Here is a 19,801-nt window from a genome sequence, read left to right on the forward strand (position 1 = left end):
TTTCCCAATGAGAAGCTAATCCTCAATAATTTACTATGGAAATTGCAAGAAATCCTAATGTCACATCAGGTACTAGGCACTGCTCAAGTCAGAATACAGCATTTTGATAGGATCACTGATGTGATCAGATATGGCACATTCTTTATTTCCTATGCAAAATTCAGTTAGGAGCCCCATCAAAGAAAGAGTGCAGAAAGTTCTTAAAAAACAAACTAGACCACATTTCCATTTCTATCATACCCAGATAACCCAAAAGTCCTGGGGGGGGGGGGGGGGGAGGAGGGGAAATCAGAGCTATAAGAATGTTAAGTTTAACATTAATACAGAAATAGCATATAGTACAGTCCTTCCTAGGAGGAATTCATTCTTCCATGAAATTACTGAAAAATATTAAGACTCTCTAATCACCACTTGGAGACAGTCTTTGTAAGTTTAAAGAACAATGTATGCACAAAAACTTGGATGTTTATTTAAACAAAAAGAGAGCAGACAAATGCAAAACATGCTTTGTTACAATGGCAAAACAATTAACTCAAACCTTAAACTTCAACAAGCAGTAAAGTTAAAGCTTAATTCAAGCTTCATGCCAGCTCAATCTTTGAACTGTAGGAGTCAAACAGAAAACATTTTGTAGTTTAATACTATGAAGCAGACAATCAAGGACTCGGGTGACAAGCTCATTCTGAAGGAGTGTAAAGTGCACAATAAGAAAAATGCATTGAACTGAAGTAACTGACTGCTTATGACCATGAATAGTAATTCTGCTACAGTTTCTTAAAATGAAAATTCTCATCCCAGATAATAACAAACAATTACGTTTCTTAGTGAACAATATCAGAATAAATGTCAAATACGTTAGAAATTCATTACACAGAAAGTGACCGTAAGTCATTGGAAAAATGTCAGCTGAACATAGATCTTATATTTTCCTTCTACTATCCGATCAATCCCCCAAAACCAGAAGTATTTGTGTATAATGCACCAACATGGGCTGCTTGTTTATTGACATATATGATGCAAGGCAGTTGCAAGATCTCTCTGACTTCACAACCACAGTCTAAGCATATGACAATTGCTGTGACTTGCTGGTTTCAATTGACTGATACTTAATTTCCAATTTGTTTACTGAACTAAACTGAATACATAAGTGCATTATGTGCTATTCTCAGGCTATCGATTCCATTTAAAGGTATCTAGATATTCAAATTCATAATAATAAACCATGTTATTTTTATTTCAAATGTTGTTTAAAACCTTCCCTAATAACACTTGCAGAATGGAAATCTTAGTTTAAATTATAAAGTCACATCCTCTAAATGAATCATCACTTTAGAAGATAAAAAACAAGTTCTGAAAGGGGAGATTTTCAAAATAATAAAAAGGGTCATCAAGTCCAAGTCCCACTGGACATCGGAGTTCGGCAACTATCTGCCCTCTGGCGATTTAAAAAATTATCTCCAAGTTACTGGTTGACATAAAACAGTGAGAGCTGCTTAAAAATGCCAACTTTTTGTGAGCTCTCGCCAGAAAATAATGGAGTGCAAAGAAAGCATCTTTTTATTCCCTACAGAATCCCAAATTCATTTTCATTTTTTAGTCTCCTCATAAATAAGATGAAGTAACTGGGTAGGATTTACATCGCAATGGTAAAGATCATGTACATTGTTTACAAGTCATTCTTCATAGTTTAAACTTCTCATTTCATTGAAGAGAGTTTTATATATTTTTACTGAAAGTATTACACAGAGAATCAGAATAGTCAACTTCCATACTCTTTAAAAAAAAAAAAAAAACACACTGTAATATGTCAGACTACATACGTTTCCCCATATTACTCTACGGGATAGAGTTATATCATTTTATTTTTATTTTTCTAATCTTAATCAAAAGTTAAATACTACAAGCACCTCTCCCACCTATTTTAACTTTTCAAGACTGAACTATAAACCCCCTTACTCACATACCATCACCAAAAATGGTTTACAATTCATACATAATTAGCCAAATGTATACTGCACAACTTTGTATATCAACATGATCTTGAACAATCACTAAAAATATGTACAAAGCAACATAACTGACATTCCCTCAATTCTTTATACAATTGTAATTGTATGTGAAATCATTCTCTTTGGAAAGAAGTCCAATGATATGAGAGGGAGAAGGCAAGAGGCCATTTATACTTGTCCTTATAATTCACAATTGTCAGTAGGCATTTGTATTCTCCCTCAAACATTGGAGTCAAGGGAAATACATAATTGATAGAACTGTGAGATTGATTTTTCTAGCTATTAAAACAGTATTTTCAGCTAAAAACAGCTGCACAAGTCCACCACTATTCCAGTTTGCTGGGGGGAAATAAGTACTGTAATTGCCTTAAAAAAGAGTAAATTTGAATAGAAAAAAAATCAGCACTGGATTTTTTCCAACTAACAATTGCATATGTTTAATACACACTTGCAAAATATTGTGGTCCAACTCAATCTGCATTTTTTTAACTAAAAAACTTTTTCCCAGCTTTTCCCCCACAGTGGTGGTCATTTGAAGAGCAAAAGATATCCTTTTCAATATCTTGCCTATAGACATGGTAGGAACAAATAAGATTTACCTGACATTTTCAAGGCAGCACATGGTGTTCTATCAGAAAAAATAAACTTAAAACTACAGAAAATAACTCCAGATAGAAAGTTTTACAATATTCTGAAAGCCACATTTTTTGGTATTGGGTTTGTTTTGTTTTAAAAGGATAATGTATTTTTCATCTGTTCTTCATCCTTTCTACATGAAGTGGATCCCAAAGAGGCAGTTAGTTACTCATGTACAACAATTCTTAAAATCTGAAAATATGCTACAACCCACAATAATGGAGTTTGAACTACAACTAGTTGTACAACATCCAAATTTTGCTGTACACACATTTCTAAACATTTAAAAATACTTTAGACAGAATTATCTAAAAGGCCATTAATACAACAGAATTCCATTGAAAATAAGAATCAACTTCAAGTCACAAAATATCAATAATACTTTACAATGATTTTTTAAAGTAGTGTAATTCATTTTTTGTTCATACATACCAGGTACCAAGTATTTAAAATGCTATTTTTTAAAATTTGTAATTTCATCTTTCCTGATGTTAAGATATAAACATTAGTTTATAATCCCAAACACTGAAAAATTTAGATCACCTATAGCAGCTCAATATGTTGCTGGACAGTCAAATTGTCTACTTCATTTTACTAAGGACTACAAATTCTACTTTAATAACACTCCCTGAGGCAATTAGCCACATTATTTAGCTTGCCATCCAGACACTTGTATAGATTTAGTTTATTATTTTTTGCAGAACATAAGACACTTCCATGTGTTAGTTTATGTTTCTACTGTTATACTTAGACAATATTGCCCCATTCCCTGAAGAAAACTGACATATCCAGTGAAAGTATGTATGATTTGCCCAAATAAAAGAGAAGTACAAACCTCAAGAAATAGAGCAGTTTGAGATTATGGTTGTTGTGATGACTTAGAATTCTATAAAAGTAGACATGCATGATAACAATAGATGGCTAAAGGTTAACAAGACCATAGAAGTCAATTGCAATGACTTCTCTAAAAAAAAATTAAACCATCCTTATTAAAACCAAAAATATTCCTTCCTGAAGGCAACTGTTAGCTACAGAGCAAAAAATAAAGTTCATCATCCTTGGTCCACAGAAATACACTGAGCAAGTACACAGTGTATGTTTACATTCTCAATGAACTAAGGATTTTCTCTTATTACAATTCAACTTCTCATTTCAAAATCAACATATCAATGCACTTAACTTAAAGCTTCAGTTTTTAGCAACTTCATTTAGACTTTGTTTATAAAACAAAACACACACGCACACTTCCTAGAGTGCAAAATGCTTAAATATTTCAACAACAGAACTCTACATGTAGTTTTTAAAACATTTGTCTTAGCTTTTCCCTATCATAGCATCCATTGCCGGCAACGGTTGCATCAAAACTGACTAAGGTGAATAGTGAATGCAACAGTAGAGAAATCTGCATACAGTTTTTTCTCCTTTCAGAGTATAATGTTCATTTGTACAAGCTCATGGTTGGGCTTTGATACATGCACATGTAAGCATCACAAAGTAGTCTTCGTGCACATCCTTGAATTTTTCTGGAGTCCAATGAATGTAATTCTTCTAGAGACATTTTTAGGTACTCGCCAACTTCTGGGCATGGTATAACTTGTGGAATGTTAAAACCATTCTGGCCTCCTTTTGAGAATGGAAGGGAAGCAAGAAAAACAAGATGAGGCTAGCATCTTAAACTTTATCAGTGCTTCCTTAAGGTGTATACCTCTTTGAAACACATCTTGCATGTGTCTCAAATCCAAAGCTGGCACTGTGTGTTACTACAGAAGTTCACCATGTAGTAAGCAAATATTAACACCTCCCAACGATTCCAACTGCCACAAGTTTTTTGTAACCCCATGGGGACCTCGTGAACAAAATTAAAATTATTTTGGTCTTAACTATTTGATAACCATTGATTTAAACTGTGGGTTGGGTCATGACCACCTTTAAACGTGGAGGCATCGGCTGAATTGGATTTGCTGAGGCCTGGGCTGAATCCCAACCCTCACTGTCCAAGGCAGAAGCCAAAACCTGAAGGCTTCAGCCCTGGGCAGCAGGGGTCATGTTGCAGGCCACTACATGGGGCTGAAGCCCTTGAGCTTCAGCTTTGACCTCCCTGTCCAGAGTGGTGGGGCTTGGGCAGGCTGGCTTCGGTCTACTCTCCTGGAGCTGTGAAGTAATTTTTATGGTCAGGAGGGGATCATGGTACAATTAAGTTTGAGAAACTCTAGTTTTGGAATTAATTCCCCTCGCTAGCATGAGGACTTGATAATGAATGTGTCAGTCAAATAGAATTACTATACCACACAAATCCACTATTATCCCAATCTTAAATACTTGCCTAACTAATGGGGTGCTATCAGGTATTCTGGAACATTCAATGGAAAAGTGCAGTTAGAGTCAGAAAAATTACATTATCTTTATCGGGTGGTCTTCTGTTTGCATCCTGTCAGATGCATATATTTTAATGGACTTTTACTCTTGCAACTTTTTATTCTGGTTAGCACTGCAGCACGAATATAGCTATAGCCAAATACCTGAATTGATTACTATCTGCTTTAAGGAACTAGCAACATGTACTGAAAGCATTGTCCTCCTCAGATCATCAGTGTTAATGCAACAATAATTCACAGAATAGCAATTAAACAAAATATTATCATAGGATAATGGTTTTCTATCGCTACCAAACCAGATGGCACTGATTTTGCTCTGTAGAGATTTTATTTCTATTATACCCAAACAATTATATTGTTTGAATTGTTTAAGACAGAGATTTTCGGAAGTGAGACTGACAGTGGCACAATGAATAGTTAAATAGCTATATTCCAGTGGAGTTAAAAAAAGTTTCTTTTACAGCCTCATGACATATAAAAAAGTTGAGGTACTAGAAAAGTTTAACAGTCACAGTATTTAAGAGCTATTATATTGTTTAAATGTGACAGTCTAACAGAAAAAAAATGAAAGATATACCATCCCGATCTGCCATGCTGTCAAAGAAGAGCCAAGCGGAGTCATCCTTCCCATATTTGACAAAAGCTACATAATGGCTTGTTTCGATGCAGAGGACAGCAAATAACTCCATCTTCTGGCAAGGGATACATCCATGTCTCCAATCCCAGTCTGGTAGATCTTTAGGAAGTGACACTGGATTGAATTTATGACTCTGTCTCTTTGGATGTAGATGAACCTAGAATTAGATCAATATTTCAGAAGTTAAAAACATGCACATGGAGGGGGAGTATTAAAAAGGCAGTGTGGATTTTAGTACTGATGCATTAAACCAACTGAGAGCACTTAAGATTGAAGTCTTACTTTACCAAAGAACAGACCTGATATGGACAGAGGCGATGCAAAATTGCTTAGGCTGTCTCACATAGCTTCACCTTGCCGTGAAGAAGCCCTCTCAAGAGATGAGAGTTGTCTTCAAACCTATTCAAGTCTTTGCACACACCCCCATCCCAGATCGATTACAAAAATACCATCACTATTGATACCTTATTGAAAATGGATCAAGACCATGATAATTTAATGTGTCAAACAGTAATCTGACAGTGACTTTCAATCAGAGCTTAATTTGAATAAACAACACAGGAAATGACAAATACTAATTTTCTGCTTTTACTATCATTAGGTGCTCTCCTGTTGACCAAAGTTATGGTGTTGACCAAAGTTATGGGATTGCAAACCATCATAGCCTGGAATTACTCCTTTCTTTTCATTGGTTCACAAGGTTGGACTGTGTAGTCGCCAAAAGCTACAGTAAATTCTGTTCAATAGATGTAGTCATCAATTGATGTTAGTGAATTAAACAGAGTCTTATCTTGTTAATGAAGTCTGTACCCTTCACATTATGCTCAGTTACCAATAACTTTGCTTCCATGTGTCAGTCTGGGTATGTCTACACTACCCCGCTAGTTCGAACTAGGAGGGTAATGTAGGCATACCGCACTTGCAAATGAAGCCCGGGATTTGAATTTCCCGGGCTTCATTTGCTTAAGCGGGGAGCCGCCATTTTTAAAACCCTGCTGGTTCGAACCCCGTGCAGCGCGGCTACACGGGGCTCAAACTAGGTGTACCGGTAGTTTGGAATAGGAATCCTAGTCCGAACTACCTAGTTCAAATCCCGGACTTCATTTGCAAGTGCGGTATGCCTACATTACCCTCCTAGTTCGAACTAGGAGGGTAGTGTAGACATACCCTCTGTGCCTTCTGATACTACTATATTACACCAAGTTATGAGTACATACTGCTTAAAAGGACTAAAACATTTTTTAAAAAATACACTTACTTGTGTGTTGCAGGTTTTACAAAACTGCTTGATTTTTCCAGCAGAAATGTCAGTATCTTCGTAACATTCTCTGCACTCATACATTGCAAGTCCTCCACATATACGGCACTGCCTAGGAGCTACATTGTGGTTTTAAAAAAAGAGCTCGTGTATAAAAGATTTTATAAGGAGACTATCTATTTTGTTCCAAAAATATAACTTTCATCAAGCCAGTTAACACCACCACCAATTTTTAAAAGGTAAAACCAAAAAAAAAAAGAGTACATCACTACTTTCTGTAGGCTTAATTTATGCTCTTCTATTTCTTTCTTGGTGGGGGTGGATTTACATACTAGGACCTAATCCAGGGGTGGGCAATAAAACAAAACCAAAAAACCCTGGCAACCCACCATGGTTAATCCCTGGTGGGCCCCCACCTCTGTTTACCTGCGCCTCTGCACTTGTCGGACAACCACAGCTCTTGTTGGCCAAAGATTGCCACTTGCAGCCAATGCGAGTGGTAGGAAGCAGTATCCTGGTCCGTGCCTCTTCCTGCCGCTTGCATTGGCCACAAACAGCAATCTGCATCCAACAAGAGCTGCGATCATCCAATACTTGCAGTGGTCCAGGTAAACATAGAGGTGAGAGCCCACCAGAGATTAACCCTGTGGACCATGGGATGGATCTGGTCCACAATTTGCCCACCCTTCCCCTAATCTCAGAAATATTGCTGTGGGAGAAAATGTTTCAGTACTGGTTTTCTGGATTTAAGCAGAAAGCATCCAACTTCCCCCTTGTACAAGGTCAAGATGGGTTATTCGAAAGGCAGTTGGCTTCTTGCCAAACCATTCATAGGAGCCCTGAACCCAATTCCTGTTCTGTTCTTTTAACTAACACCTCCTTTTTAAGTCCTTTAACCGAGTCATTTATCTGGTTCCTTTCCCTGCAGACTACCAGCCCTGGACATCCGAGTCACACTGACCCAGTAAGTTATGACCTATCACTAAACTCTTTTCACTCCTCACCAAAACAAAGACCTCCTTGAAACTGCTGTGGGGACAATGAAACCCTTCTCCCCCTACGCATTCCACCAAAGCCGATCTGATGGTAAGGGAAAAAAATGTCTTCCCAGCCCCCTAAAGGAGTAGCTAATGTAGTGCTCACAGCAGGTCCTGACCAAACCTGATATTTTGCCACCTCAAGGGGAGGAGGATGGGTCTAGCTTTGCCTCTCTTTGGAAAAAGGGCTTTCCCCAATTTCAACACCCTTCCAGGCTTAGGAGTACAGTTAACATCACCACATTGACCCACACTCCCTTTTGTAGCAGCTATTCTCTCTCTTCCAAATCCCTACCAGCGTTTCCTATAAGCTGTGCATTTGAGCAGCCATCCAGGAAAGATTCTAACGTTGCCCAGCTGGCATGTTTTTCTATTGGTGGTGCACATCTGCATGAATCCTGGTACATGCAACTTTTATTTCACACATAGATGGAAAAAATTAGAGGGAACATTGCTCCCTACCCATATGGCACTCTTCCCTTCCCCTTGGCAAGCCAAACAACAATACCGCCACTTAAGATGCAGTGTAGTTATATACTACTTAAAAGGAGAAAGAAAAATTTATTCATTAGTATAGCTTCCCTAAAGTATGAAATGATCAAAAGTTCATTCCAAGATCAATCTACATTTTAAATATAATCTTGCATATGGCTACAAGGCTACTTATTTTTATTATAAGCTAACTATAGTTTATACTTACTGTCTTCAAGTAAGTCTGTTATATTTAATTCCAGAGATGGAAAAATTTTGTTGAACATTTTGAAGTCTTTTCCAAATCGAGGCATCTGAATAATCAGACATGAGGGTGCCTACCAAAAATCCGAAAATACAATACAATTTTGATCTTCAAAATATACATCTAGCTTATAGTTTTCACTTAATACTATATAGATTTATATCTACTATATAGGTATGTGGCCTATTAGCTTCAAAAACATTAGTATGATTTAGCAATTAACCAAACATATGAAACAAAAATAATTGAATGTTTACACTATATCTCCAATCTCAAAAATTCTAACATAAGGAGAAAAGACTTGAGCCTAATCGTGTGCATCAGCCATGTTTAAATGATATATTAAAACATTCTTCCCTTCGCTGAACAGCCAGTCTCTTGCAAAAATGTTTACATGTAAAATTAAATTATTAACCAAAGAATTAATTTTAAATTTAAAAAATTATGTTTAAATATGCCAGAACATTAAACCTTATTTCTGATCATCTTGCTTCTTTGGCCAATTGATAGACACACACTAAACCTCAACTCTCCGGGAGATTTTATAAAAGATAATCTCTAGCATTGTGTCAATTATCTGGAATTAGTGGCCCTGTGTCCTCAACCACAAGCATTAATGTATTTTTTATTAGTACTAGTACACTGTTCTTCTCATAAACTGGTGAACGTCCAATGTACATTTCTCCTTTTTTATAAGCAGAATAGTTTGCAATATATAAAAGGTCATGTCTGTATAAACAAACTAACAACTGTCACCAACCTCTGCAAATTTCAAGCTACTGTTGATAAAAGACCATTCCAGTAACTGCTGAATTGTTGGGACTCCAACTTTCTCATTTTTGTCCATAAAAATTTGATAGAAGTAACAGTCTTGTACCTTTTGACCAGCTGATCTAAAAATGCAGGTATAAATATATCTTAAAAATAAATGGAATTTCGTAACAGTTAACTTTCATTTACAGTCGTATCAAGACAGCAGGCTTAAGAAAACACAAATAACTATAAAAAAACCTACAGTGAACACAAATGAAAAATTAAGCAAGGAATATTGGAGGTTGTTCCAACTCCCCCTTGGCAGACAGTCAGAAGGAACTAAAAGGAAGTTGGGGTTGTACTGTCTTTTATGCCCCTGGAACAAGTATTGCACGTGAATTTTGCATGCCTTCAATGATCCCAAAGGACACTGGTGGACAAAACATTTTGAACTCCTGAACATATAGTGCACGTGGCAATAAGTGGGAGCAATGTGTACAAATACTCAAAGAAGAAAACCATTTCACACCATTCCCTTTACTTTTAAGAGCTTTATGCTATGTACTTTACATGTTACCACAAATAACTCCTTAAAAGGCACATAGTCAAGGCCTGCATAAGCTTGAATTGAAGAAAGAGATGTTTTATAAAAATCACATAAAGGAATAGAAATATTTTAATTTATATTTTTATAATGCACCCCTATGAAACACCAACAGAACTTTCAAATGCATAAATATAAGGAGGAAAAATGACTCACTAAGGCAATTTTCACCTTGAAAGTTGTGCAAGCAGTAAGATAGCAGAAAGACTGAAAATTACATTGTAAGCCATGTCATACTCTCCTGCAGTTAAGTCTGCAAAAGGATTGTAAGAAATTAAAAGCTCATTGTTAAGAGATTGACTAATGCAGCGGTTCCCAACCACTGGACCGTAGCCTGCTGCCAGGCCAAAGACCTCTGGCTGCCGGGCCACAGCAGCTCTGAGAACTGGGGCTATGGTACAATGCTCTCACCACAGCTGTTGTGAGGCATGTCCTGCCCCACCTCTCAGCCAACCAGTGCTGGCGAGGTGCAGTGTCTCCTTCTGACCGTGGAAGAGCAGTTCCCTGTGTGGGGGGCGGCTCAGGGAAGCACTCTTTTACAGCCACAGGAGACCCTGCCCAATGCTGGTTGGCTGAGAGACGGGGAAGGACATGGCAAGATGGAAGGCACTGGGCAGTATACCCCTGCCCCAACCCTCAGAGCTGCTGTGATGTGGGCAGTAGCGCAGGATTAGGTGAGAAGGGTGGGGCAGGCACTGAGGGCTCCAAGGGTGGGGATAGTGCTGGGGGGGTCTGGAGGCTCAGCTAATAGTTGGAGGGGCCTCTAGGGATGGAGCTAATATCGAAGATTGGCACTGGTGGAGGCTCTGGGAGGGTTCGGTGCACTGGGGTTCTGGAAACAGGAGGCTGGTACGGGGGGGGGCGGTCTGGTTGTGAGGGGCAGGGGTCTGGCACTGGAGGGCTCTGAGGATGGGAGGCTGGCATGGTGAGGTTGGGTACAGAGTGGCTGGTGCTGGGGGTAATGGAAGGATGGGGGCTCTAGGGGTTAGGGCTGGCACTGAAGTTCTGGGGGTTGGGATTTTGGTGGACCAGTAATGTTTTATATGCAGAGTCATCATTTGCATAATGAATATGCAAATAAACAAATAAAATATTACTAGTCCACCAAAAGTTTGTGAATGGGTTTTGCTGGTCCCTGACATTAGTTTAGAAAGGTTGGGAACCACTGAACTAATGCTCCCATCAAGGAAAAAGGACGCAAGAGTCAGTCACTGGACTCTAAATCCAATGATCACGGGGAAAGGAAGTTAGAGAGAAGCTACTTCACCATACTTCTGGATTTTCTGACTAGTCAACATGGCTTCCTGAGAATATACTGTCATTAAACTTCTGTCTGTGCAATAACTGCTACCCTAACTGCTACAGATCAATGCAATAACAACTCGGCTATAAGGAGGGTTCTTGGAGCACAACACTCAAGTTGCTGCTATCCAGCCTTGCCCTACGCCTTACAAACTCCCTCAGAGTCCCAGTTTTATAAAATATGGACAAAAGACATATGTGAGGTCCTGCAGAAAAGATAGCCAAGAGGCAGGCATAAGCAGAGGCATGCCTCCTCCCTTTTCTTTAATACTCCATCCTACCATTCTGTTTATGGATGTGCAATACTGAGCTCCAAATTATTAAAATGTAACACATGCTAAAGTCTGTCATTTATAACTCTGAAAAAGAGTATCTCCTTTGAAAGTATGATTTTGTCTCTTCAGGGTCCCTTTAAGAAAGCACAGTATTGGGAATTCTTGGACTTAAAAGCATTCGTAAATTTTGTTCAACTATAAAGCTATCCTACATCTATTTTAATTTGAATATCCTACATTCCCAAACTGTCACGTCTGGAATAGGGATGTTAATTTCGATTAACTAATCGAATAGTTGATGTGATTAGTCAATAAAGACTAACACAGCATTCTGCCTTTGAAATGTACAAGAGCCCCAGCAGGGGCTCTAACGCACTTCAAAGACTGAAACGCCCTGTTGAGCCTGGGGCTCTTGTATATTTCAAAGTTGGAACAAGGCCACTGATAGAGGCAGCAAGGGGGAGCAACTAGTCACTTACATCCCTAGTTTGGAAAATCCACGCTTTCTACAGACTGATTAGGTAGAATAACAGTTTCACATTGCTGAAATAGTGTAGTATAGTGGGCCAGGATCTTGCAAAGTTATCATCTGAAAACACTGCCTATGCAGACTCCATTTTTACTTATTTTTGGTGAAAAGAGGGGAGATAAAAGCCTGTGAATCTGGCCCAGGGTAGAAAGAGGAGGAAATTAGAGGGTGACATCTCCACTGTATGCAGCCCACGACTTACAAAAGCTTATCTGAAGAAGCTCCATAATCCTCACTACAGATCTGCAGACCAACTCAGGGGAAGTTTACCACAGACCCTATGGGGAGAGAGGATTTCCCAAAGGCTTCTTTCACTGGGAATCTCTTGCAGCCACCTTATTGTCAGGGATATATTGTCAAGGGAACACAAAGGCAAGGGCTAGGCAAGAGCATGGAAGCAGTAGGCCCTTCATGTAATAGATCTTACCTCTATTGCATGCTCCAAAACATGCAGATTTAGGAAGCTAAAATCTGTCGTAATAAGAACCTAAGAATAGCCTTACTGGGTCAAAGTCCATCTAGCTCAGTAGCCTGTCTTCAAGCGGTGGCCAATGCCAGATGCCCAAAAGGGAATTAACAGAACAGATAATCAAGTGGAGAAGGAGGCAAAAGAGAATGACTCCAATATCCTCCCAAAGCATGCACATAAGTCTCCATTAATTGATGTATAGTTCTCAATTCCAGTTCTGTCCTCCAGCTTTAAAAAGAATAACTTGCATAGGTGAGAGTGAGATCCTACAATTTTATCAAGAATTATTTTTAATAAAGGCTGCATGAAAGAAATAAAAACTCAAATACCTCCTCCAAAGCAAACCATTAATATTTTCCCTGAAGAGCCAAAATATCTTGTGTCAGATTCTACTGCTTAAGATTGCTTCATAAAGTTGTTCCAATAGTCCACAGCTATACATTAAGGGCTAGATTCAAAATTGCTCTGTGGGTCTGCTATGCTAGTACAGAGGAGCCATAAAAGTCAGTCACATAAGGTAATGAATGCACTGGGGACAGGAAAGCTTTGCACACCCCCAGCGAGGCAAAAGCCTTGACACAATGGCTTTAAAGACAAAGATATAGGCAGCAGTAGGCACAGCCAAAACACTAATATGTCTTGCCAATACCCACAATTAAACTTGAGTCAATGTTAACAGGGGGCATAATTTGGACCAGCTCAGAGTGGAAGCCCACTTTTCAGCTCCTGCATGGGCTCTAGCATCATTACTTGAATAAATCTGGCTTTAAGAGTTCAACACATGCATTTTTACTGCTTAGTAAAAAGAGCATTTTACCTTATTTTTAATAGTGGCTCTACTCTTAAAATATGATGAAATAAAATATTCAAGAATTCTTCCGGATCTAAGCAAAAATAAAAGTAATATTAGCATATGAAAGCACATTCTCCAAGACCATTTTCTTTGTACCAATTACAATAAAACTTCCTAATTGTATTAAAGTCTTTGAAGGGGCATTCCAATTTTAATAATATAGTTATGTCAATTTGAGCATACAATCTTTAACTTTATCTTATGAACATCAAACAGAACAATAAACAGATGAAGGCTAAATTCTGAATAGCAAGGCTTACAATCAAAGATATCCTACTACAAAAGGAATCCGTTTCACACTGTGAAATGTTATCTTGATAAAAGAGAAAACGGCCACCATTACCAGAAGAAACAGAAAAGTACAGTATCTGCTAATCAATCTACAGCAGTAACCTTCATTTTTACTTAGTGTTACAACCTCCAATTTAATATTGATCAGTCCCGAGGAAAAAAATACACACAGAAAGATCTCCTATGTAGCTCTTAATATCAAAATAAGTGATGGGAGGAAGGTTTCTTCTCATATAACTGAAGATATTATTGTGTATGCTACTTCCCAAACAGGAAGAAAAAAAAAGGAGGAAAATTAATGGAATAGGTAAGCAGTGACTTGATAATAAAAAATTGGGTTTGAGACTTTTTTTTTTAAATGTATTTTATACCTAATTACTTCTCAAATTTGTAAGTCAGTCAGTCAGCTTCACAATATAGGCGAGTCTTTAGGAAAGACCAGATCACAAAAAGGATAAAGATACTGTGGATCAATTCAAGAAGGTCATTCTTGAACTGGGAAAGGTGCTAGTCTTCCTAACAAAGTTATTTTCCCTGTGCCTTGGTCATAGTCTACGTTTTTGTCCCCATGCCCTCCTCAAAACAGCCTTGGACCTTCTCTGTCTGGTGGAAGGGGAAGTTTCCCCTTCATAATCATAAGGCAAGAAGAAAAAAAAAAACAAAAACAAAAAAAAAGAAGCTTGGATTGTGCAGAAATTGTTAGCTTAGGTATCCTCATTTATCAGCAGGAGAGTTAACTTTTTTCAATCCCTATCCCTAATCAAAAGCTTTGATACTATAGTGATGGGTGCTACAGAAAAGCATTTGTATACCTTTACTTATAATATGTAATAAATTCAAGTTATTTCAGGGCCTTCTTACAGCAACTACTGCATATCTAGAAGCAAAACATGCTACATTTACCTTTTTCCTCAGAAGTGAACCCAGATGCAGCTTCAACTTTTTCAAGTATTTTCCTCAATTTCATTATTTTTGTAGCGCACACATATCCATAACTACATTAAGAAAATGGTTTAATACATTATTAGCTAAAGCTTTTCATCGAATCAGTAAAGAAAAGAGACTTAATAATCAGAGGCTAGAAATACAGACTTTTTACAATATCTGGCATTCTCCCCCACCCCCCCAAACCTATATGCCTCTTGTATTCTGCAGTACACTGGACCCAAGTTTTTTATCATAGCCCACAATTTTCTGTGATAGAGCTCGGCTGAATTATGAGTTGCACTGACTTTTCTGTGATAACTTCAAGTAAATGCAAAGTTGTATTAAAAATGCAGCTAATCCTTCTTGTGTTAATTTGAAAACTAAAATGTTACACAAATTGACAGCTATTATAAATCTGAAATTTAATTTACAGACTGTTCTCAGTGGTAACAGATGGCAAAATAAGGAGCAACACTCTCAAGTTACAGTGGGGGAGGTCTAGGTTAGATTTGGAAAAAAACTATTTCACTAGGAGGATGGTGAAGTACTGGAATGGGTTACCTAGGGAGGTGGTGGAATCTCCATCTCTAGAGGTTTTTAAGTTTCAGCTTGACAAAGCCTTGGCTGGGATGATTTAGTTGGGATCGGTCCTGCTTTGGGCAGGGAGCTGGACTCGATGACCTCTGAGGTCTCTTCCAGCCCTATGATTCCACCCTATTTAGTTTTCAATGTGCCGCCAAATTTTATAAAGACAGTATGCAACAACATTGCCAACATTGTTCCAGTTTAGAATATTTCACTTCTTCATGAATGCTAAAAACTATTACACATGTAGAGGTCTCTAAGATTTTGTGAATTAGAGAGGAGATATGTCCCCTCTTTCTCTATTGTGGGAAAGTGTAGCAAAAAGCCTTAAACTGTTGCAGATACAAGAAAACAAAAAACAAACCAATTGTCCACCCGAGCAATAATTTAAGATTTCATTGGCTGGCGATAGAATAGATTTCAGAATCTCTCTATGGCCACAGAAACACAAAATCATGAGGTGCGTTCATATCTTCACTTCTAACGGGTGCAAAATTCAGCATATTTTTCTTCAAGAGGAAGAAAGATGAAACCTTTTCAAATAAGCTGTTAATGGTGAAACCAAAGTATAGTTTTCGAACAATCATTACTAGTGAAATGTTTTTTCAAAGACCCTTGTGGTCCTGAAATTTAATTTTCTTGAATTACAGATGAATAATTTATAATTCCCTTTGCATAGTGCTATGTATGTACTACTCTAAAATTTACTTTGTTCTAGGAGCCTCAAGTTTCCCATTTGTATTCATCATTACCTTTGAATTTCTTTTAATATGATTTGCTAAATGATCTCTGTGTATGACATACATGAACAGTTTCTGAAACTTTTAAAAAGAAATTGTGACTGTTACTAATGAGGAAAAGCAGAATAAGCCTGAATTATGCAGTCCTAAACAGAACATACACCGTTTTCCAGGACATAAGTATTAAGATGTTAGGCTGTTCTAAGTACCTATGCCCATCCAAGTCACCACTGGTGCTTACTCCCACTTGCATTGTGCCAACACATATGGTTTATCTGTAGCTAGATACATGTTTGTTTCTAGTTCTAGGAAATGCTGATATGATTGTGCCTCATATTTTTGGTAACATCCTCTGCAGTTACAGCAATTCGATTAAAAGTCACCAGAGCTATTTGCCCTCCCTGCTTTACAACAGCAGCCATCTCTAGGAACTTTGCATTTCCATGACTTATTTCATAGTTGGCTAGGTGTTTATGAAATGTATATTAGACTGGAGACTCACTGGCCAGTTTGGTACAATGTTTTCTATGCATTTACTTACATCCTCAGAGGGTTTACAATTTCTGTCCTCAGCAGCTCTTGAGTTTCACTATAATATTCTACATCATTCTTTTCTTTAGGTCTAAGTAAAACAGTGTCCAAAACAGAGCTAAAAGAAAACAGACTGAAAGAAGAAACAATTATTTTCATTCTGTAAAATGCTGAGGAACATAACTGACCTCAGGACAAGCCAATGAAAGAGAGAGGAAGAAATAAAGAACAAAGCAAGCAAAAATAAGTTACCCCACACCAAAGGTGACAAAAAGTAGAAGACTAGAGTAATGTCTGGCTACCAGTCAAATATTTCATGTTAAGAAGCTACTGAACCTGGCCAGTGAATATCACAATGCGTATTTGGGACCCCAGTCCTAGTGAGTTCCATTCAATTAAAAATAATGTTATGTAACACTAGGCATTACATGTATAATGTGTGTCTGTCAGTTGCACATCAATAAAGCAAAACATTCTATACAAATCAGTACTCAGCTACTTTGTTATATCTGTAATTTTTCTCATTCTCACCCATATCTTTGGATTCAGTTGCATAAATTAAAAAACTTACCAGAACAAGGTAGAGTCTAAGTAACAGGAATTGTAGTGACCCTGGATACCTTTCTTCTTTCCAATCATTGTCTCTAAACCTTCTTTTTCAGTTTTTGGAGGGGTGTTTTCTTCTACCACTTCACTTAAGTATCCTCCAAAGGCTGAAAATATTTTTTCAAAAGTCACTTATAAATCCCAAAATTCACCTCCATCAAGATTTTTCTACAAGTGTTTTGTAGAAAATATACTAATAACTTTGAAATCATTCCTTTCCTATACTGTACTAGAAAGAGAGAATAGATAGGCCAAGTAACATTTTATTGGATCAATGTGTGCTGGTGGAAGGTAAAAGTTTTTAAAGTTACACAGGAGTTCTTCGTTGGGTCTGGAAAGGAAGGAGCATGACTTTAATTGCACTACTTTCTCCTAGCAGCTGCAACACATTCTGCACCAGATGGCGCATAAGTCCTTAAAGCCGGATTGATATTCCACATTACCACACTTGGATTGGGCCCATTACATGTGAACAGAATATACTGAGTGTGTATAAATGAATTTCCCTCTAATTTCTATTTGTTTTTAAACCACCTTAAAGATATGAAAATTTAAAGTCTTGATTTCTCTTTGCCAAAAGACATCTAGCACAAGATCATCAAGACCGTCTGAATCAGTTGATACTATTTTCATCCATAAAATATGCCTCCATCATATAAACAGGCACTCTTTTCCATAATTTTTCTCTCCTCTCAAAAATGAGCTGTACTGAAGGAGACAGAGTTGGCTTACACAATCTGAAACAGAGATCATTGCATAGCTGGAGTTGCAAACCTAACTGGCTTAGCCTGCACCAAACAAGATTTAGAAATAACATTCTAGCTGGAAAGATAGTTAAGCACTGAAACAGGCTTCCAAGGGAGGTTATGGAATCTCCATCACTAGGAAGTTTTTTTTTTTTTTTTTTAAATGATTAGACAAACACTTGTCAGGATATCCTGCCTTAGTCAAGCGAGAAATACCAAGTGTAATTAAAAACTTCAATTTCCAGTTTGTTTCGCAATTTGCACACTGACCTTTGTCACATTATACAAGACTACTTTAGCTTTCTTTAAAGTAGCAGTAAAAGCAAAAAAAGTTCTGAAGTCATTGACAGACAATTCACAGAAAAATGTTAAATTGTGTTGTGCATAGTACTCTCACCATTGTCTAACCAGATTGAGTAATGTTTGTACACCCTTTTAAAAGTTTCATATTTCTAACTGACTAACATATGAAGAACCAAATCCAGAAATAATGTTACTTCCACATGAATAAATAACTGAGAAGGACATGTTCAATACCTAGAGAGTTGCAGCGTTCAATCTGGTTGGAAACAGGCTGCAGGGATGCAAACCTAGAGTCTGGCCTGCAGCTCTTGAGTTTAACAAAGAGAGCCTTCTTTGGGGCACAAGTGAAGTATCTAGTTCCTTTAAATGTTCCATCTGTACAGCCTGCACATTCATCTTCCTGAAAATTAAACAGAGGTAGTTTACCACTATATTTGGAAAAGAGTGCCTGCAGAACTACTGGCCTAGAACTTCCCATTTCTAGGTTTCTGGTGAGTTACGTATTTGACAAGGTATCTACAATAAAGACACCTGTATTTGGATTTTTTACTTTGCTATATAAGATTGATGTAGGGTTACAATTTGGTATATATGGTAGCTCATGATTGAATCATTTTTAATTTAGCGATGAGAGCAGCGAGACCATTTTTCTCTGCCCTTCATCCCCTCTGCAATCAGGTATGTTTTGGGTATTTCCACACCACCACCACCATAAATAATCATTTGAATTTTTTCATGGTGAGGGAGTGGAAAATACACTGCTATAATGGTTGCAATGGTGTAAGCACAAACAAAGGTAAAACAGTCTGAAAGTTTGCATTATAAGATCTCTATAATTATAACAAGTAATTATTAAGACTGGAAGATAGCTATTTCAAGGATGATGTTAAAAGCATTAATGGATATTAAACAGATGTTAGACCTATTGCAGAGCTGTATTATGTACAAGCCCACAGGCCAACTTTAGCCCATGGACTTAAAATTCAGCCTGTGATTGAAAATATAAGATGAAGGATAAAGCTATCACCTGCAGTGGAGGTTTTCTGGTGACAACTCAAAACTACCTCTGAGAAAAATGTTTACATATGTATACTTTCATGATTTAAATGTATACTTGTGTAACAGTCAACAGAAAATTATTCTTAAGAGGCATCATATTACAAGCACAGAAAATAATGTAGCTGCTGCACAGTCACAACCAGATACACAACTACCATAAAAATAAACCATAACAAGTCTGTGTAATTTTGCTGAAGCTGTGGCTTTATTGATATTTGTGTAATTGGCCTTATAAGTAGAACTGGTTGGGAATTTTCTAGCAAAATAGTTTGTCAACAAAAATGCCGACTCATCAAAACTGAAAGAAAAACTTTTCCCACTAACTTCTGTCAAGTAGGATTTTTAGGACATGCAAATGGGGCATGAAAGACTAATCAAGTAAAACCTGGGCTACCATGTTCCAATGAATGCCCTAATCACTTGCCCTACAGTGAGCCAGTGAATTTTAAATGAAACAAAGCAGCTTCAACAGTATATAGAGGGAGATCCATCTCTAAATAGCCAATTGCCTAGCACTCTTCATCTGGCAAAGCAAGGATT

The 19,801-nt window shown here is 37.5% G+C and overlaps 1 protein-coding gene across 4 annotated transcripts in view; it reads right to left on the reverse strand.

The window, feature by feature from the left end:
* Window positions 1-1,433: 1,433 nt before the first annotated feature.
* CYLD (CYLD lysine 63 deubiquitinase) overlaps window positions 1,434-19,801 on the reverse strand; it is a 41,535-nt gene continuing 23,167 nt past the window's right edge. For all 4 annotated transcript variants that reach the window (XM_075940253.2, XM_075940252.2, XM_075940251.2 and 1 more), the window contains exons 8-17: window positions 18,437-18,602; window positions 17,119-17,260; window positions 16,558-16,680; window positions 14,668-14,759; window positions 13,438-13,504; window positions 9,449-9,581; window positions 8,653-8,761; window positions 6,916-7,034; window positions 5,598-5,814; window positions 1,434-4,268 (exon numbers count right to left, since the gene is read on the reverse strand). In XM_075940253.2, coding sequence (XP_075796368.1) covers window positions 4,084-4,268; window positions 5,598-5,814; window positions 6,916-7,034; window positions 8,653-8,761; window positions 9,449-9,581; window positions 13,438-13,504; window positions 14,668-14,759; window positions 16,558-16,680; window positions 17,119-17,260; window positions 18,437-18,602 — 1,353 coding nt within the window. In that variant the 3' untranslated portion in view covers window positions 1,434-4,083. The remainder of the gene's footprint in view (window positions 4,269-5,597; window positions 5,815-6,915; window positions 7,035-8,652; window positions 8,762-9,448; window positions 9,582-13,437; window positions 13,505-14,667; window positions 14,760-16,557; window positions 16,681-17,118; window positions 17,261-18,436; window positions 18,603-19,801) is intronic.

The sequence above is a fragment of the Pelodiscus sinensis genome, chromosome 12 (genome assembly GCF_052426305.1).
Source record: "Pelodiscus sinensis isolate ZL-2025 chromosome 12, ASM5242630v1, whole genome shotgun sequence".
Taxonomy (NCBI): domain Eukaryota; kingdom Metazoa; phylum Chordata; order Testudines; family Trionychidae; genus Pelodiscus; species Pelodiscus sinensis.